Source organism: Chiloscyllium plagiosum, unplaced genomic scaffold (assembly GCF_037043375.1).
Source record: "Chiloscyllium plagiosum isolate Xiang-an unplaced genomic scaffold, Cpla_swu_hap1 HiC_scaffold_3, whole genome shotgun sequence".
Classification (NCBI taxonomy): domain Eukaryota; kingdom Metazoa; phylum Chordata; class Chondrichthyes; order Orectolobiformes; family Hemiscylliidae; genus Chiloscyllium; species Chiloscyllium plagiosum.
The window spans coordinates 149,271,767-149,294,605 of NW_028270141.1; the positions used below are offsets into that span (position 1 = coordinate 149,271,767).

At 47.6% G+C, this 22,839-nt stretch overlaps 1 protein-coding gene across 1 annotated transcript in view; it reads left to right on the forward strand.

Annotated features, from left to right (window-relative positions):
- LOC122548527 (calpain-2 catalytic subunit-like) overlaps positions 1-22,839 on the forward strand; it is a 123,352-nt gene that overhangs the window by 65,291 nt on the left and 35,222 nt on the right. Inside the window, exons 10-11 of the mRNA XM_087976803.1 lie at positions 9,321-9,481; positions 18,789-18,949. Of these exons, the coding sequence (XP_087832929.1) occupies positions 9,321-9,481; positions 18,789-18,949 (322 nt within the window). The remainder of the gene's footprint in view (positions 1-9,320; positions 9,482-18,788; positions 18,950-22,839) is intronic.

The following is a 22,839-nucleotide window of genomic DNA, read 5'->3' on the forward strand; positions in this document are numbered from 1 at the left end:
CACCGAGACACAAATACTCTACACCGAGACACAAATACTCTACACCGAGACACAAATACCCTACACCGAGACACAAATACCCTACACCGAGACACAAATACCCTACACCGAGACACAACTACCCTACACCGAGACACAAATACCCTACACCGAGACACAACTACCCCACACCGAGACACAAATACTCTACACCGGGACACAAATACCCTACACCGAGACACAAATACCCTATACCGAGACACAACTACCCCACACCGAGACACAAATACCCTACACCGAGACACAAATACCCTACACCGAGACACAAATACTCTACACCGAGACACAAATACTCTACACAGAGACACAAATACCCTACACCGAGACACAAATACTCTACACCGATACACAAATATCCTACACCGAGACACAAATACCATACACCGAGACACAAATCCCTACACCGAGACACAAATACCCTACACCGAGACACAAATACCCTACACCGAGACACAACTACCCTACACCGAGACACAACTACCCCACACCGAGACACAAATACCCTACACCGAGACACAAATACCCTACACCGAGACACAACTACCCTACACCGAGACACAAATACCCTACACAGAGACACAAATACCCTACACCGAGACACAAATACCCTATACCGAGACACAACTACCCCACACCGAGACACAAATACCCTACACCGAGACACAACTACCCCACACCGAGACACAACTGCCCCACACCGAGACACAACTACCCTACACCGAGACACAAATACCCTACACCGACACACAAATGCCCTACACCGAGACACAAATACTCTACACCGAGACACAAATACTCTACACCGAGACACAAATACCCTACACCGAGACACAAATACCATACACCGAGACACAAATCCCCTACACCGAGACACAAATACCATACACCGAGACACAAATACCCTACACCGGGACACAAATACCCTACACCGAGACACAAATACCCTACACCGATACACAAATACTCTACACCGAGACACAAATACCCCACACCGAGACACAAATACCATACACCGAGACACAAATACCCTACACCGGGACACAAATACCCTACACCGAGACACAAATACCCTACACCGAGACACAAATACCCTACACCGAGACACAAATACCCTACACCGGGACACAAATACCCTACACCGAGACACAAATACCCTACACCGATACACAAATACCCTACACCGAGACACAAATACCCTACACCGGGACACAAATACCCTACACCGGGGCACAAATACCCTACACCGAGACACAAATACCCTACACCGATACACAAATACCCTACACCGAGACACAAATACCATACACCGAGACACAAATACCATACACCGAGACACAAATACCCTACACCGATACACAAATACCCTACACCGAGACACAAATACCATACACCGAGACACAAATACCCTACACCGGGACACAAATACCCTACACCGAGACACAAATACCCTACACCGAGACACAAATACCCTACACCGAGACACAAATACCATACACCGAGACACAAATACCATACACCGAGACACAAATACCCTACACCGGGACACAAATACCCTACACCGAGACACAAATACCCTACACCGATACACAAATACTCTACACCGAGACACAAATACTCCACACCGAGACACAAATACCATACACCGAGACACAAATACCATACACCGAGACACAAATACCCTACACCGGGACACAAATACCCTACACCGAGACACAAATACCCTACACCGAGACACAAATACCCTACACCGATACACAAATACCCTACACCGAGACACAACTACCCCACACCGAGACACAAATACCCTACACCGAGACACAAATACCCTACACCGAGACACAAATACCCTACACCGAGACACAAATACCCTACACCGATACACAAATACCCTACACCGAGACACAAATACCCTACACCGAAACACAAATACTCTACACCGAGACACAACTACCCTACACCGAGACACAAATACCCCACACCGAGACACAAATACCCTACACCGGGACACAACTACCCCACACCGAGACACAAATACTCTACACCGAGACACAAATACTCTACACCGAGACACAAATACCCTACACCGAGACACAAATACCCTACACCGAGACACAAATACTCTACACCGAAACACAAATACCCTACACCGAGACACAAATACTCTACACCGAGACACAAATACCCTACACCGAGACACAAATACCCTACACCGAGACACAAATACTCTACACCGAGACACAAATACCCTACACCGAGACACAAATACTCTACACCGAGACACAAATACTCTACACCGAGACACAAATACCCTACACCGAGACACAAATACTCTACACCGAGACACAAATACCCTACACCGAGACACAAATACCCTACACCGAGACACAAATACTCTACACCGAGACACAAATACCCTACACCGAGACACAAATACTCTACACCGAGACACAAATACCCTACACCGAGACACAAATACCCCACACCGAGACACAAATACCCTACACCGGGACACAAATACCCTACACCGAGACACAAATACCCTATACCGAGACACAACTACCCCACACCGAGACACAAATACCCTACACCGAGACACAACTACCCCACACCGAGACACAACTACCCCACACCGAGACACAACTACCCTACACCGAGACACAAATACCCTACACCGACACACAAATACCCTACACCGAGACACAAATACTCTACACCGAGACACAAATACTCTACACCGAGACACAAATACCCTACACCGAGACACAAATACCATACACCGAGACACAAATACCCTACACCGAGACACAAATACCATACACCGAGACACAAATACCCTACACCGGGACACAAATACCCTACACCGAGACACAAATACCCTACACCGATACACAAATACTCTACACCGAGACACAAATACCCCACACCGAGACACAAATACCATACACCGAGACACAAATACCCTACACCGGGACACAAATACCCTACACCGAGACACAAATACCCTACACCGAGACACAAATACCCTACACCGAGACACAAATACCCTACACCGGGACACAAATACCCTACACCGAGACACAAATACCCTACACCGATACACAAATACCCTACACCGAGACACAAATACCCTACACCGGGACACAAATACCCTACACCGGGACACAAATACCCTACACCGAGACACAAATACCCTACACCGATACACAAATACCCTACACCGAGACACAAATACCATACACCGAGACACAAATACCATACACCGAGACACAAATACCCTACACCGATACACAAATACCCTACACCGAGACACAAATACCATACACCGAGACACAAATACCCTACACCGGGACACAAATACCCTACACCGAGACACAAATACCCTACACCGATACACAAATACCCTACACCGAGACACAAATACCATACACCGAGACACAAATACCATACACCGAGACACAAATACCCTACACCGGGACACAAATACCCTACACCGAGACACAAATACCCTACACCGATACACAAATACTCTACACCGAGACACAAATACTCCACACCGAGACACAAATACCATACACCGAGACACAAATACCATACACCGAGACACAAATACCCTACACCGGGACACAAATACCCTACACCGAGACACAAATACCCTACACCGATACACAAATACTCTACACCGAGACACAACTACCCCACACCGAGACACAAATACCCTACACCGAGACACAAATACCCTACACCGAGACACAAATACCCTACACCGAGACACAAATACCCTACACCGATACACAAATACCCTACACCGAGACACAAATACCCTACACCGAAACACAAATACTCTACACCGAGACACAACTACCCTACACCGAGACACAAATACCCCACACCGAGACACAAATACCCTACACCGGGACACAACTACCCCACACCGAGACACAAATACTCTACACCGAGACACAAATACTCTACACCGAGACACAAATACCCTACACCGAGACACAAATACCCTACACCGAGACACAAATACTCTACACCGAAACACAAATACCCTACACCGAGACACAAATACTCTACACCGAGACACAAATACCCTACACCGAGACACAAATACCCTACACCGAGACACAAATACTCTACACCGAGACACAAATACCCTACACCGAGACACAAATACTCTACACCGAGACACAAATACTCTACACCGAGACACAAATACCCTACACCGAGACACAAATACTCTACACCGAGACACAAATACCCTACACCGAGACACAAATACCCTACACCGAGACACAAATACTCTACACCGAGACACAAATACCCTACACCGAGACACAAATACTCTACACCGAGACACAAATACCCTACACCGAGACACAAATACCCCACACCGAGACACAAATACCCTACACCGGGACACAAATACCCTACACCGAGACACAAATACCCTACACCGGGACACAAATACCCTACACCGAGACACAAATACCCTACACCGAGACACAACTACCCCACACCGAGACACAACTACCCCACACCGAGACACAACTACCCTACACCGAGACACAAATACCCTACACCGAGACACAAATACCCTACACCGAGACACAAATACTCTACACCGAGACACAAATACTCTACACCGAGACACAAATACCCTACACCGAGACACAAATACCATACACCGAGACACAAATACCCTACACCGAGACACAAATACCATACACCGAGACACAAATACCCTACACCGGGACACAAATACCCTACACCGAGACACAAATACCCTACACCGATACACAAATACTCTACACAGAGACACAAATACCCCACACCGAGACACAAATACCATACACCGAGACACAACTACCCTACACCGAGACACAAATACCATACACCGAGACACAAATACCCTACACCGGGACACAAATACCCTACACCGAGACACAAATACCCTACACCGATACACAAATACCCTACACCGAGACACAAATACCCTACACCGAAACACAAATACTCTACACCGAGACACAACTACCCCACACCGAGACACAAATACCATACACCGAGACACAAATACTCTACACCGAGACACAAATACCCTACACCGAGACACAAATACTCTACACCGAGACACAAATACCCTACACCGAGACACAAATACCCTTCACCGAGACACAAATACCCTACACCGAAACACAAATACTCTACACCGAGACACAAATACCATACACCGAGACACAAATACCCTACACCGAGACACAAATACTCTACACCGAGACACAAATACCCTACACCGAGACACAAATACCCTACACCGAAACACAAATACCCTACACCGAGACACAAATACCCTACACCGAGATACAAATACCCTACACCGAGACACAAATACCCTACACCGAAACACAAATACTCTACACCGAGACACAAATACCCTACACCGAGACACAAATACCCTACACCGAGACACAAATACCCGACACCGAGACACAAATACCCTACACCGAGACACAAATACTCTACACCGAGACACAAATACCCCACACCGAGACACAAATACCCTACACCGAGACACAAATACTCTACACCGAAACACAAATACCCTACACCGAGACACAAATACCATACACCGAGACACAAATACCCTACACCGAGACACAAATACCCTACACCGGGACACAAATACTCTACACCGAGACACAAATACTCTACACCGAGACACAAATACCCTACACCGGGACACAACTACCCTACACCGAGACACAAATACCCTACACCGAGACACAAATACCCTACACCGAGACACAAATACCCTACACCGAGACACAAATACCCCACACCGAGACACAAATACCCTACACCGAGACACAAATACCCCACACCGAGACACAAATACCCTACACCGAGACACAAATACTCTACACCGAGACACAACTACCCTACACCGAGACACAAATACCCTACACCGAGACACAAATACTCTACACCGAGACACAAATACCCTACACCGAGACACAAATACCCCACACCGAGACACAAATACCCTACACCGAGACACAAATACCCTACACCGAGACACAAATACCATACACCGAGACACAAATACCCCACACCGAGACACAAATACCCTACACCGAGACACAAATACCCTACACCGGGACAAAAAATACCCTACACCGAGACACAAATACCCTACACCGAGACACAAATACTCTACACCGAGACACAACTACCCTACACCGAGACACAAATACCCTACACCGAGACACAAATACCCTACACCGAGACACAAATACCCCACACCGAGACACAAATACCCTACACCGAGACACAAATACCCCACATCGAGACACAAATACCCCACACCGAGACACAAATACCCTACACCGAGACACAAATACCCTACACCGAGACACAAATACTCTACACCGGGACAAAAAATACCCTACACCGAGACACAAATACCCTACACCGAGACACAAATACTCTACACCGAGACACAAATACTCTACACTGAGACACAAATACTCTACACCGAGACACAAATACCCTACACCGAGACACAAATACCCCACACCGAGACACAAATACCCCACACCGAGACACAAATACCCTACACCGAGACACAAATACCCTACACCGAGACACAAATACTCTACACCGGGACAAAAAATACCCTACACCGAGACACAACTACCCTACACCGAGACACAAATACCCTACACCGAGACACAAATACCCTACACCGAGACACAAATACTCTACACCGAGACACAAATACCCCACACCGAGACACAAATACCCTACACCGAGACACAAATACCCTACACCGAGACACAACTACCCTACACCGAGACACAAATACTCTACACCGAGACACAAATACCCCACACCGAGACACAAATACCCTACACCGAGACACATATGCTCTACACCGAGACACAAATACCCTACACCGAGACACAAATACTCTACACCGAGACACAAATACCCTACACCGAGACACAAATACCCTACACCGAGACACAAATACCCTACACCGAGACACAAATACCCTACACCGGGACAAAAAATACCCTACACCGAGACACAAATACCATACCCCGAGACACAAATACCCCACACCGAGACACAAATACCATACACCGAGACACAAATACCCTACACCGAGACACAAATACCATACACCGAGACACAAATACCCTACACCGAGACACAAATACTCTACACCGAGACACAAATACTCTACACCGAGACACAAATACTCTACACCGAGACACAAATACCCTACACCGAGACACAAATACTCTACACCGAGACACAAATACCCTACACCGAGACACAACTACCCTACAGCGAGACACAAATACTCTACACCGAGACACAAATACCCTACACCGAGACACAAATACCCTACACCGAGACACAAATACTCTACACCGAGACACAAATACCCTACACCGCAGATTTGGTTTTAGAATGAAAACAGAAGTTTGTTACTTAGAAAAAGGATTATTAGAATAGAATAAACAGAAGTATTCTCATATTTAGAAAATTGGAAGATTTCAAAACAAATGGTAAAATACAATACCAAATAATTCCAACACAAGCATTTTTCAGTAATCTGGACCAGACAGTTCCTGTCTCTATCCCATCCACAGCTGTGACGTCACTACTTTGTTTAATTCCTGGTCTTGAGAATTTGATTGCCATTTTCTTGACTATTCACATAAGCCAGCTTCGACTTAATCATCTTCAAATAACCTTTCCCTGTTCTAACAGAATACTTCTGATCTGGAATTTCAAATTCAAACTCTTTCAATGCGGTAATCTGTTTCCTAACTTTCTGAATCATAGCATTTGCATGGTGCAGAAAGAGGCCATTCCATCCATTGTGCATATACTAGTTTTACTGGTTCCACCTGCCCTGAACTAACCCCTTTCTACAAGGTGAAACTTGTTTCTTACTTAATAACATCTAACATAAATCATGACTTCTCCCAACTAACCCAAGCTTCCTCAGCACAATTAATCAATTCCAGTTTCTTCTCACCACAAGCAAGCTAATTCTTTTCAAAGTTTCCTCTATCCGATCATTAAAACTCACGATACTAAAGAAAATATTTCAGGGGTTCTCTTGCTCTCATGCAGGCTTTAAAAACAAATCATAATTCCAGAAACATTGACGAGTTAATCATTAAACCTCTTCGTACATATGAGGCCAAAGCTCCCATGCCACTAGTTCAAAATCCAAACTCTAATATAAATGTGATTGCCGTATATATTTAACACTGGATGTAGGTTTGCTTGCTGAGCTGGAAGGTTCATTTCCAGATGTTTTGTCGCCCTACTGGTTAACATCTTCAGTGGGCCTCAGGTGAAGCACTGCTGATAATTCCTGCTTTCTATTTATATGTTTGGGGTTCTTTGGGTTGGTGATGTCATTTCCTGTGGTGATGTAATTTCCTGATCTTTTGCTCAGGGAGTAGTAGATGGGGTCTAACTCGATGTGTTTGTTGATAGAGTACTGGTTGGAATGCCATGCTTCTAGGAATTCTCGTGCGTGTCATTGTTTGGCTTGTCCTAGGATGGATGTGTTGTCCCAGTCGACTGGGAGTTAGACATCGGGTTAGACCCCACCTACCACCCCCTGAGAAAAAGAACAGGAAATGATATCACCACAGGAAATGACATCACCAATCTAAAGAACCCCAAACATATAAATAGAAAGCAGGAATTATCAGCAGTGCTTCACTTATCTAGTGTGGTGACAAAATGTCTGGAAATGAGCCTTCCAGCTCAGTGAGCAAACCTACATCCAGAACCTCAACCCGAGCCACAAATCTTCTCAAAACTCGCTAACATTTAACACTGATGCCTGCTGAGATACAAGGGCAGGAAGTAGTTTATGAGGAGAACTCCCCAGAGAGGAAATCAAGGTAGAAAGGGTCGCGGGGTTTAGGAAGAAAGCTCAGAGCTTGAGGACTAAACTGAAGACATGGCCACCAGTAGGGAGGTGATTAAAACTGGGCATTCTGGTAAGGCCAGGACACAGAGAGAGCCGACACATCAGAGTGTGCGGGGGAGGCAGGGCTCCAGCTCAGCGTTCATCTGGTAATGCTGCGGACAGAGGGAATGGGACAGCAGGAAGAGAAAATGTTTGCCAAACAGTTCCATCAGAGCCAGCACGGGTGTCCCACTGTTCCTTTCCCTCCTGATCAGAAATCCGGCTTGAACTTTTGCAGTGCCTCCCATTCCACTTCCCTTTCTCTCCACAGGCTGGCGATGCAGGACTTTAAGGCACAATTTGCCCAGCTGGTGATTTGTAATTTAACCCCCGACTTCCTGAGAGGTGCAAACCAGCAGAAATGGGCCCTGTCCACTCACCAGGGCGCCTGGCTCAGCGGTCAAACCGCAGGAGGGAACATAGACAATAAGGGTGAGCACATTCAGTCCGTTCGCTTTGGAACCATTAACTATTTCTCTCTCCCCAGATGCTGCCAGACTGGCTGAATTCTTCTAGCTTTTTCTGTTTTAAATTGTAACTTCCTTACATCTTCTTCACAATGTACTTTCCCATCGAGCTCAGTGTTGTTTGAGAATATGGCTCCCTGTGCTGTGTACTCCCCTCATCTAAGTCATCGATGTAAATGGTGAAGTGTTGCAGTCCCAGCGCAGAGTTTCCTTACCCCCATCCTCTCAATCAGACAAAGACCCATTTATGCATACTCTCTCTTTTCTGCCGGCCAGTAATCTTCTCTCCATGTTAATATGTAACTCCCTACACCCTGGGTACATGGATGTTGGAGGATTTGAGCTATAGGGAGAGGCTGAACAGGCTGAGGCTGTTTTCCCTGGAGCGTCGGAGGTTGAGGGGTGACCTTATAGAGGTTTACAAAATTATGAGGGGCATGGATAGGATAAATAGACAAAGTCTTTTCCCTGGGGTGACGGAGTCCAGAACGAGAGAGCATAGGTTCAAAGTTAGAGGAGAAAGATTTAAAAAGGACCTAAGGGGCAAGTTTTTCACGCAGAGGGTGGTACGTGTATGGAATGAGCTGCCAGAGGAAGTGGTGGAGACTGGTACAATTACAGCATTTAAAAGGCATCTGGATGGGTATATGAATAGGAAGGGTTTAGAGGGATATGGGCCAAATGCTGGCAAATGGGACTAGATTAACAAGTTTTGAGAAGATTTGTAGCTCGGGTTGAGGTTCTGGATGTAGGTTTGCTCGCTGAGCTGGAAGGTTCATTTTCAGGCGTTTTGTTACCATAACTAGGTAACATCTTCAGTGAGCCTCCGGACAAAGCACTGCTGGTGTTTCCTGCTTTCTATTTATATGTTTGGGTTTCCTTGGGTTGGTAATGTCATTTCCTGTGGTGATGTCATTTCATTTGTTACAGTTCTTGCAATGTATTTTGTAAATGACATTAGTTTTGCTTGTTGTCTGTATAGGATTTTTCAAGTTCATTAGCTGCTGTTTTAGTGTGTTGGTGGGTTTGTGGGCTACCATGATGCCAAGGGGTCTGAGTAGTCTGGCAGTCATTTCTGAGATGTCTTTGACGTAGGGGAGAGTGGCCAGGGTGTCTGGATGCATTTTACCTGGTCGCGCATCCAACTAGGACAAGCCAATCAGATACATGCACGAGAATTCCTAGAAGCATGGCTTTCCAATGGGAACTCTATCAACAAACACATCGAGTTAGACGCCATCTACCACCCCCGAGAAAAAGAACAGGAAATAACTTCATCACAGGAAATTACATGATCACAGGAAATGACATCACTAACCCAAGGAAACCCAAACATATAAATAGAAAGCAGGACACACCAGGAGTGCTTTGTCCGGAGGCTCACTAAAGATGTTACCTGGTTATGGTGTCAAACATCTGAAAATGAACCTTCCAGCTCAGCGAGCAAACCTACATCTGGAACAAGGTTAATTAAGGATACCTGGTCAGCATGGACGAGTTGGGCCGAAGGGTCTGTTTGCATGCTGTACAGTTCTATGCCTCTAAAGTAGTGGCAGCTTACTGATTACTTTCTAGAAATCCAGTTTCAGTACATCTCTAGGCTCCCTTTTATCCAAAGCACGTTACTTCTTCAAAGAACTCTGATAACTTGGTCAAACATTGTTTCCCTCCTGACAAATCAATGCAGACTCTTCCTGATTATCTTGAGTTTTTCGAAGTGTGTGGTGACGCTCTCTGAAATGATCGATTCGAATCATTTCCCTCAGGCTAACCCATCTCTAGTTTCTGGCTTTCTGTTTCCCGACATTGTTGAATACAACAGTTCCCCTTAGTTCTTTGCTGGCCACTGGAATCTTTTCTGAATCTAGAAAAGTTTGGAAAACTAACACCAACATGTCTATTACTATGTTCTCCACCTCTCAAGACATTCAGATCAGATCGATATTTACCTGAAGATTTGTCAGCCACTACTCCAGAAATGTTCTTACTTCCCTTGTGATTGTAACTTCACAAACCTAGCCTCTCCCTTTCGCCTCCTCCTTTACAGCTATTGCTGCAGGAATCTCTGCCAGGTTCCCTCGACATAATTTATTTTGAACACTTTTCTTTCTCAGAACAAGTAACAAACTCTGAGTAATGCCAAAGCTCCCACCTGCAATTAAATCTACGTTTCCTTCGTCCCACATACCGACACGTTTCCTTTAGTCCCTTCAGAGATGATGTTTCTTAAAAAGGAAAGGAAAAATTGAGGAAATGAACTCTGTGGATCAGGACTCTGAAAGCAAACGATGGAATGAGATGGTTTGTCACAGCCTCTGGATTTCCTGTGAATAGAGCTGAATTGCTGACAGCTGGAGATTCTAGTCTCTGTGAATTGGCACAGTCTGCGCCTTCAGATTTGATTAGGCAGACAGGAGTACTGGAAGTTGGAAATTCAATCAGAGTTCAGGAGGTTCTGAGAATGTTATGAGGGAGGTTGACAGCTTCTGTGGTGTCTTTCTTCCTCTGACTTTGAGTCTGCAGAACGGGTTCCTGGAAGCCAATCTTTTGTTTTTCAATAATTAAGGCATTGAACTATCGTATCGCCTTGAAAGCTTTGCTAGGCTGCTTCTCCAATGTGATGTGTTTTCCAGTAGAAACTGTTGACTTCAGTTTCGGAGAAATCACATGTTAAAACTTTTCCCAATGTACTGGATTTCAAAATATTCCAAAATCATCCAGTATTTTCCATATAGTTCTTAAAACAATGTACTCCAAACACACCATCATCACCAGAGTCTACATGAGAGTGGTGCTGGAAAAGCACAGCAGGTCAGGCAGCGTCCGAGGAGCAGGAAAATCGACGTTTCGGGCAAATGCCCTTCATCAGGAATAGAGGCAGGGAGCCTCCGAGGTGGAGAGATAAATGTGAGGGGGGGGGGGGGGGTGGGGCTGGGGAGAAGGTAACAAAGAGTACAATAGGTGGATGGGGGTGGGGATGGAGGTGATAGGTCAGAGAGGAGGGTGGAGTGGATAGTTGGGAAGGGAGATTGGCAGGTAGGACAGGTCATGGAGACGGTGCTGAGCTGGAAGGTTGGATCTGGGGTAAGGTGGGGGGGAGGGGAAATGAGGAAACTGTTGATGTCCACATTGATGCCCTGGGGTTGAAGTGTTCCGAGGCGGAAGATGAGGTGTTCTTCCTCCAGGTGTCGGGTGGTGAGGGAGCGGTGGTGAAGGAGGCCCAGGACCTGCATGTCCTCGGCAGAGTGGGCGGAGGAGATGAAATGTTGGGCCACGGGGCAGTGTGGTTGATTGGTGCGGGTGTCCCGGAGATGTTCCCTGAAGTGATCACCAGCGTTGCCATCATCACCAGGACCACAACGATCAGGACCATCACGACCATCATATTCTCTACCATCACCATAACAACCATCACCATAACAACCATCACCATAACAATAATATCCTCCACCATCACCACCATCGTAGTCACCATTACTACCACTACCACCATAACTGCCATCATCGCCATCAACATGACTAACATCATAACTACCATCACCACCATAACCATAACCATTATAACTAACTCCTTCAACATGACTACTGTAATCTTAACCATCATTATCACCAACATCACTACAACCATCATCACCCTCTGATTCCATATTCCCCAATCCCCTCCCCCAAAAACATATTCCCTAATTCCTTCTGTCCCTAATCCATTTTCCCCAATTCCCTCTGTCTCTAATCCATATTCCCCAATCTCCCGATCGATATTCCTCAATATTCCCGATAGATATTCCCCAATCTCCCATCCATATTCCTCAATATTCCCAATCCATATTCCCCAATCTACCCCTGATCCATAGTTTGTAATATTCCCGATCCATATTCCGCAACTCCCCCACGATCCAGGTTCCCCAATATTCCTGATCCATATTCCCCAATATTCCCGATCCATATTCCCCAATCACCCCGATCCATATTCCCCAATATTCCCGGTCCATATTCCTCAATATTCCCGATCTATATTCCCCAATCCCCACCATCCATATTCCCCAATATTCATGATCCATATTCCACAATCACCCCGATCCATATTCCCCAATATTCTTGATCCATATTGCCGATCCATATTCCCCAATCCCCCCGATCCATATTCACCAATATTCCCGATCCATATTCCCCAATCACCCCGATCCATATTCCCCAATATTCCTGATCCATATTCCCCAATCTCCCCAATCCATATTCCCCAATATTCCTGATCCATATTCCCCAATCCCCCCGATCCATGTTCCCCAATATTCCCGATCCAGATTCCCCAATCACCCCGATCCATATTCCCCAATATTCCCGATCCATATTCCCCAATCACCCCGATCCATATTCCCCAATATTCCTGATCCATATTCCCCAATCCCCCCAATCCATATTCCCCAATATTCCCGATCCATATTCCCCAATCCCCCGATCCATGTTCCCCAATATTCCCGATCCAGATTCCCCAATCACCCCGATCCATATTCCCCAATATTCCCGGTCCATATTGCCGATCCATATTCCCCAATCCCCCCGATCCATATTCCCCAATATTCCCGATCCGTATTCCCCAATCACCCCGATCCATATTCCCCAATATTCCTGATCCATATTCCCCAATCCCCCCAATCCATATTCCCCAATATTCCCGATCCATATTCCCCAATCCCCCCGATCCATGTTCCCCAATATTCCCGATCCAGATTCCCCAATCACCCCGATCCATATTCCCCAATCCCCCCTCCCCTCGGTTATAAGGAGTGGAGCAGGAATGGGCCCTTCAGTTGGTCGAAGCTCCTCTCCCAATTTCCTGATTGTGGCTTTAACTCCACTTTCCCAACTGTCTCTAGTCATTGATGCTCCTTATTTTCCTGGGAATCAGCTTCAAATATCCGAACATTCCTGAGTAATGGCAGCACGAAGGGCCGATCTGGCACCTCATACTGCTCTCTGCAGGAACACTCGCTCCCTCACCGTCTCCCTCCTGGGGACCAGCTGATATAGCGATTGATCCTCCCCATCAGGGTGGGGGCTGACGGTGGGGTCCTTCCAGGGTGGTGGTCTGCTTTGCCTTGGATGGTGGTGAGAGAGACAGACAGACAGAGAAAGAGAAAGAGTGAGACAGACAGATAGACAGAGAGAGAGAAAGAGAGACAGACAGATACAGACAGACAGACAGAGAGAGACAGCCAGACGGACAGATAGAGACAGACAGACAGACAGAGACAGAGAGAAAGAGAGAGAGAGAAAGAGACAGACAGACAGACAGAAAGAGACAGAGAGAAAGAGAGAGAGAGAGAGACAGACAGACAGATAGATACAGACAGACAGAGACAGAGAGAAAGAGAGAGAGAGAGACAACCAGACAGATAGAGTTAGCCAGACAGACAGACAGAGAGAAAGAGAGAGAGAGACAGACAGAAAGAGAGAGAGAGAGAGAGAGAGACAACCAGACAGCCAGCCAGACAGACAGAGAGAAAGAGAGACAGATACAGACAGACAGATTGAGAGAGAGGTAAAAACAATGACTGCAGATGCTGGAAACCAGATTCTGGATTAGTGGTGCTGGAAGAGCACAGCAATTCAGGCAGCATCCGAAGACAGGCAAAATCGACGTTTCGGGCAAAAGCCCTTCATCAGGAATAAAGGCAGAGAGCCTGAAGCGTGGAGAGATTAGCTAGAGGAGGGTGGGGGTGGGGAGAGAGTGGCATAGAGTACAATAGGTCAGTGGGGAAGGAGATGAAGGTGATAGGTCAGGGAAGAGAGGGTGGAGTGGATAGGTGGAAAAGGAGCTGGGCAGGTCGGACAAGTCCAGACAGGTTGAGTTACTGGAGGTTAGAAACTAGGATGAGGTGGGGGAAGGGGAAATGAGGAAACTGTTGAAATCCACATTGATGCCCCGGGGTTGAAGTGTTCCGAGGCGGAAGATGAGGCGTTCTTCCTCCAGGCGTCTGGTGGTGAGGGAGCGGCGGTAGAGGAGGCCCAGCACCTCCATATCCTCGGCAGAGTGGGAGGGGGAGTTGAAATGTTGAGCCACTGGGCGATTTGGTTGATTGATGCAGGTGTCTCGGAGATGTTCCCTAAAGCGCTCTGCTAGGAGGCGTCCAGTCTCCCCAATGTAGAAAATGTCAGTGTCAAGTCCCTCCTCTCCATCTCCATCAGTGACGACTGACTTGACACTGACATTTTCTACAAACCCACCGACTCCCACAGCTACCTGGATTACACCTCTTCCCACCCTACCTCTTGCAAAAATGCCATCCCGTATTCCCAATTCCTCCGCCTCCGCCGTATCTGCTCCCAGGAGGAGCGATTCCACCACAGAACACACCAGATGGGCTCCTTCTTTAGAGACCGCAATTTCCCTTCCCACGTGGTTAAAGATGCCCTCCAACGCATCTCGTCCACATCCCGCACCTCCGCCCTCAGACCCAACCCCTCCAACCGCAACAAGGACAGAACGCCTCTGGTGCTCACCTTCCACCCTACCAACCTTCGCATAAACCAAATCATCCGCCGACATTTCTGCCACCTCCAAACAGACCCCACCACCAGGGATATATTTCCCTCCCCACCCCTCTCCGCCTTCCGCAAAGACCGTTCCCTCCGTGACTACCTGGTCAGGTCCACGCCCCCCTACGACCCACCCTCCCATCCTGGCACCTTCCCCTGCCACTGCAGGAACTGTAAAACCTGTGCCCACACCACCTCCCTCACCTCTATCCAAGGCCCTAAAGGAGCCTTCCACATCCATCAAAGTTTTACCTGCACATCCACTAATATCATCTATTGTATCCGTTGCTCCCGATGCGGTCTCCTCTACATTGGGGAGACTGGACGCCTCCTAGCAGAGCGCTTTAGGGAACATCTCCGAGACACCCGCATCAATCAACCAAATCGCCCAGTGGCTCAACATTTCAACTCCCCCTCCCACTCTGCCGAGGATATGGAGGTGCTGGGCCTCCTTCACCGCCGCTCCCTCACCACCAGACGCCTGGAGGAAGAACGCCTCATCTTCCGCCTCGGAACACTTCAACCCCGGGGCATCAATGTGGATTTCAACAGTTTCCTCATTTCCCCTTCCCCCACCTCATCCTAGTTTCTAACCTCCAGTAACTCAACCTGTCTGGACTTGTCCGACCTGCCCAGCTCCTTTTCCACCTATCCACTCCACCCTCTCCTCCCTGACCTATCACCTTCATCTCCTCCCCCACTGACCTATTGTACTCTATGCCACTCTCTCCCCACCCCCACCCTCCTCTAGCTAATCTCTCCACGCTTCAGGCTCTCTGCCTTTATTCCTGATGAAGGGCTTTTGCCCGAAACGTCGATTTTGCCTGTCCTCGGATGCTGCCTGAATTGCTGTGCTCTTCCAGCACCACTAATCCAGATTGAGAGAGAGAGAGAGAGAGACAGCCAGACAGATAGAGACAGACAGACAGACAAAGAGAGAGAGAGACAGACAGAGACAGACAGACAGAGAGAGAGAGACAGACAGACAGACCGAGACAGACAGACAGACAGAGACAGAGAGAAAGAGTGAGAGAGAAAGAGAGAGAGAGACAGCCAGACAAACTGAGATAGAGAGAGAGAGAGAGAGAGTCAGACAGAAAGAGACAGAGAGAGAGCGAGTCAGACAGAGAGACAGAGAGAGAGAGACAGACAGACAGATAGAGAGAGAGACAGACAGAGAGAGAGAGAGAGACAGACAGACAGACGAGAGACACAGACTGACAGACAGAGAGAGAGACTTAATGTTTTGACTCAGCTGTGGCTCACCCTCGGAACGCTGAACCTTCAGAACTTCAGTCTTTTGAAGTAACATTGTTTTGACCCGTAAGGCATTAGGAACAGGAGGAGGCCATTCAGCCCATTGAGTTTGCCCCACCAATCACTGAAGTCATGCTTGTCTTCCTTTTTTTTTACACAAAGTGCACAAATCTTTATTCAGTTTCCACCACCAGGAAGATAGGAAACACCCGGGTGGCCAGTGACAAACACTGCCCTTCACATCAAAGGGCAGTGCTGTGTGATCAAAACAGTGAAGGGGAGGGCAGGGACTAAATCAAAACAGAGTTGGAGGGAGACATGATGCACTCCACTCCCTGCGGCGCCCACCTCTCCCTGAACAACTCCAGGGTGTTGGTGGACACCGCGTGCTCCTTCTCCAAGGACACCCGGGCCCTAACGTAACCGCGGAAGAGGGGCAGGCAGTCGGCCCTAATGACCCCCTCCACGGCCGGCTGCCTGGACCTGTTGATGGCCAGACCCAGGAGCAGACCCACGAGGAGGTCTTCAGACCTGCCCTCCTTCCTCCGTACCGGGTGCCCGAAGATCAGGAGCATGGGACTGAAGTGCAACCAAAAACAGAGGAGAAGGTTTTTAAGAAAATCAGAAAGGGAGTGCAAACGCCCACACACAATATACACATGGTCCACAGACTCCACAGCGCCACAGAACAAGCAGTTGGGCTGGGAGTCCGTGAACCACCGCAACCTGCGGTTGCAGGGGACTGCTGCGTGCAGCACCCTCCACCCCAGATCCCCGAGAGAAAGGGGGAGGACTCCCGCGTAGAGAGTCCTCCACTGGGGATCCCCACCGCCCGGTGGCAAATGGGCACGCCAAGGCGTGTCTGGACGGTGGATGAGGGAGAAGAGGTGGACGGTGTGCAGCAGCAGTCTATACAGGGCCCTCCTTTTTACGTCCTTAAAAGGGACAAAACGAAAATTCCGGAGGCGGCTCAGGATGTGGGGCACAGGCTCCCGCGGGAAGTACGGGACCTTGGGGTCATGCTTGTTTAGCAAAAGCTAATTTACAGTCAGTCAGATCGTACACAGACCCGTTAATCAGTTTGAATGACATTGCTTGAACTGTAATTTACTCCTGGAAGAATTCCCATGTCTCTAGGAACATAGGAGCAGTCAGGACCATTCAGCCCTTCTAATGTCTGCCAGCGATCATGGCTGTCTGTGACTGAGTTCCAAACGCCTGCCTATTCCCTCTGTCCCTTCATGTTGACCAACAAGTATCCAAAATGGCTCATTTTAAAATGCACAATCATCCTTGTATTAATTTCTGTTTGCAGAGGGAGAGTTCTAAACTTTATGAGCCTTTGAAGATTTCTTCAGAATAGCCCCAGAGAGTTTTTTTGCATCTGCTGGCGGGTCATTCTGAGCCCAACTGTTACCAGTTGTTGTGAAGTACTCTGCGGTTGCTGTATTCTCTGAGTTGGCCATGTCTTTCTGCAGGAACCTTCTGTACGAATCCCCAGTACTGTGTGACTCTGAGTCAGAACGATATGGACAGAGAGACAAACACTTCCACCTTCATCGTGTGCCTGTTGCAAAAACCCCGGGACAGGCAGAGAAATAAAAGCCCCCGGCTTTTCATCGCCTGCCCCCTCTTCAAGGTAAGCAGCGTCACAGAGACCGACAGATATGGGTCAAAGGGATGGGCAAGTGGCATGCATTCAGTTCAGGAAACCGGGTCGGCACGGACAGGTTGGGCTGAAGGGTCTGTTGATTGTTACCCGGAGGGTTTTTCACAGCTTCGTGTCCCAGCTTATCTGTGTGTGTGTTTTCTCCCCGTATGGGTTTGTGGATTGTGACTGCTTGTGTTGTGGGAACCGGGCTCCCTGCCCACTCTGCCCAGCTCTGTCAGTGAGTAGGTACCTTCTCTTGGGCGTATGACTCTGACCCATGTGCCTGTCTTTGCTTTGCCTTTTTGGACTGGCATGTCTTTCCTGTGTCTCTGAGGAAGTGGGCAGGTGATGGCTTGCTGAGTTACTGTAAGACAGAGTCTGTCCCTGCTGCTCGGAAGGGAAAAGGGGAAGGGGAGCGGAGCAGTAGTCATTGGGGACTCCATAGTTAGGGGGACAGATAGGAGGTTCTGTGGGGACGAGAGAGACTCGCGGTTGGTGTGTTGCCTCCAAGGTGCCAGGGTCCGTGATGTCTCTGATCGTGTTTTTGGGATCCTTAAGGGGGAGGGGGAGCATGGTCCACATCGGCACCAAATACATAGGTAGGAAGAGAGATGGGGATTTAAGGCAGAAATTCAGGGAGCTAGGGTGGAAGCTCAGAGCTAGGATAAACAGAGTTGTTGTCTCTGGTTTATTGCCTGTGCCACATGCTAACGAGGCGAGGAATAGGGAGAGAGAGGAGTTGAACACGTGGTTACTGGGATGGTGCAGGAGGGAGGGTTTTGGGTTCTTGAATAATTGGGGCTGTTTCTGGGGTAGGTGGGACCTCTACAAACAGGATGGTCTTCATCTGAACCGGAGGGGTACCAATATCCTGGGGGGGAATTCGCTAAGGCTATTGGGGTGGGTTTAAACTAATCCAGCAGGGGGGTGGGAATCAAAACTAGTTCAAGTATAGAAAAGGTTGAGAGTAGGGAGGTCCAATATCAAGTTTCAGGGACGCAAGATGGCACCGGCAAGCAAGAAGTTGGTTTGAAGTGTGTCTACTTCAACACCAGGAGCATCCGGAATAAGGTGGGTGAACTTGCAGCATGGGTTGGTACCTGGGACTTCGATGTTGTGGCCATTTCGGAGACATGGTTAGAGCAGGGACAGGAATGGGTGTTGCAGGTTCCAGGATTTAGATGTTTCAGTAAGTACTGAGCAGATGGTAAAAGAGGGGGAGGTGTGGCATTGTTGGTCAAGGACAGTATTACAGTTGCAGAAAGGATGTTTGGGGACTCGTCAACTGAGGTAGTATGGGCTGAGGTTAGAAACAGGAAAGGAGAGGTCACCCTGTTGGGAGTTTTCTATAGGCCTCTGAATTGTTCCAGGGATGTAGAGGAAAGGATAGCAAAGATGATTCTCGATAGGAGCGAGAGTAAAATGGTAGTTGTTATGGGGGACTTCAACTTTCCAAATATTGATTGGGAACACTATAGTACGAGTACTACAGATAGGTCAGTTTTTATCCAGTGTGTGCAGGAGGGCTTCCTGACACAGTATGTAGACAGGCCAACAAGGGGCAAAGCCACATTAGATTTGGTACTGGGTAATGAGCCCAGCCAGGTGTTAGACTTGGAAGTAGGTGAGCACTTTGGTGATAGTGATCACAATTCTGTTATGTTTATTTTAGTGATAGAAAGGGATAGGTGTATACCACTGGGCAAGAGTTACAGCTGGGGGAAAGGCAATTACGATGCGATTAGGCAAGATTTAGGAAGCATAGGATGGGAAAGGGAAACTGCAGGGGATAGGCACATTAGAAATGTGGAGCTTATTCAAGGAAAAGCTACTGTATGTCCTAGATAAGTATGTACCTGTCAGGCAGGGAGGAAGCTGTAGAGCGCGGGAGCTGTGGTTTACAAAGGAAGTGGAATCTCTGGTCAAGAGGAAGAAGAAGGCTCATGTTAGGATGAGATGTGACGGCTCAGTCAGGGCGCTTGAGGGTTACAAGGCAGCCAGGAAAGACCTAAAGAGAGAGCTCAGAAGAGCCAGGAGGGGACATGAGAAGTTGTTGGCGGATAGGATCAGGGTAAACCCCAAGGCTTTCTATAGGTATTTAAGGAATAAAAGAATGACGAGTAAGATTAGGGCCAATCAAGGTTAGTAGTGGGAAGTTGTGTGTGGAGTCAGAGGAGATGGGGGAAGCACTAAATGAATATTTTCTGACAGTATTCACTCTAGAAAACGACAATGTTGTTGAGGAGATTACTGAGATACAGGCTACTAGACTAGGTGGGATTGAGGTTCACAAGGAAGAGGTATTAGAAATCCTGCAGAGTGTGAAAATAGATGTCTCCTGGACAGGATGGGATTTATCCTAGGATCCTCTGGGAAGCCAGGGAGGAGATTGCCGAGCCTTTGGCATTGATCTTTAAATCGTCATTGTCTACAGAAACAGTGCCAGAAGACTAGAGGATAGCAAATGTGGTTCCCCTGTTCAAGAAGGGGAGTAGAGACAACCCTAGTAATTCTAGACCAGTGAGCCTTACTTCAGTTGTTGGTAAAGTGTTGGAAAAGGTTATAAGAGAGAGGATTTATAATCATCTAGAAAAGAATAATTTGATTCGGGATAGTCAGCACGGTTTTGTGAAGGGTAGGTCGTGCCTCACAAACCTTAATGAGTTCTTTGAGAAGGTGACCAAAGAGGTAGATGAGAGTAAACCGGTTGATGTGGTGTATATGGATTTCAGCAAGGCGTTCGATAAGGTTCCCACAGTAGGCTATTGTACAAAATGCAGAGGAATGGGATTGTGGGAGATACAGCAGTTTGGGTCAGTAATTGGCTTGCTGAAAGAAGACAGAGGGTGGTGGTGGTTGATGGGAAATGTTTATCCTGGAGTCCAGTTACCCGTGGTGTACCGCAAGGGTCGGTGTTGGGTCCACTGCTGTTCATCATTTTTATAAACGACCTGGATGAGGGCGTAGAAGGGTGGGTTAGTAAATTTGCAGACGACACTAAGGTCGGTGGAGTTGTGGATAGTGTCAAAGGATGTTGTAGGTTACAGAGAGACATAGATAAGCTGCAGAGCTGGGCTGAGGGGTGGCAAATGGAGTTTAATGTGGACAAGTGTGAGGTGATTCACTTTGGTCAGAGTAACCGGAATGCAAAGTACTGGGCTAATGGTAAGGTTCTTGGTAGTGTAGATGAGCAGAGAGATCTCGGTGTCCAGGTACACAGATCCCTGAAAGTTGCCACCCAGGTTGACAGGGTTGTTAAGAAGGCATACAGTGTTTTAGCTTTTATTAATAGAGGGATTGAGTTCTGGAACCATGAGGTTATGCTGCAGCTGTACAAAACTCTGGTGTGGCCGCACTTGGAGTATTATGTACAGTTCTGGTCACCGCATTATAAGAAGGATGTGGAAGCTTTGGAAAGGGTGCAGAGGAGATTTACTAGGATGCTGCCTGGTATGGAAGGAAGGTCTTACGAGGAAAGGCTGAGGGACTTGAGGCTGCTTTTGTTGGAGAGAAGAAGGTTGAAAAGTGACTTAATAGAGACATATAAGATAATCAGCAGGTTAGATAGGGTGGACAGGGAGAGCCTTTTTCCAAGTATGGCGATGGTGAACATGAGGGGGCATAGCTTTAAGTTGAGGGGTGATAGATATAGGACAGATGTCAGAGGTAGTTTCTTTACCCAGAGAGTAGTAAGGGTATGGAATGCTTTGCCTGCAACGGTAGTAGATTTAAGTACATTTAAGTTGTCATTGGACAGGCATATGGACGTACATGGAACAGTGTAGGTTAGATGGGCTTCAGATTGGTATGATAGGCCGGGTGCAACATCGAGGGCCAAAGGGCCTGTACTGTGCTGTAATGTTCTATGTTCTATGTTT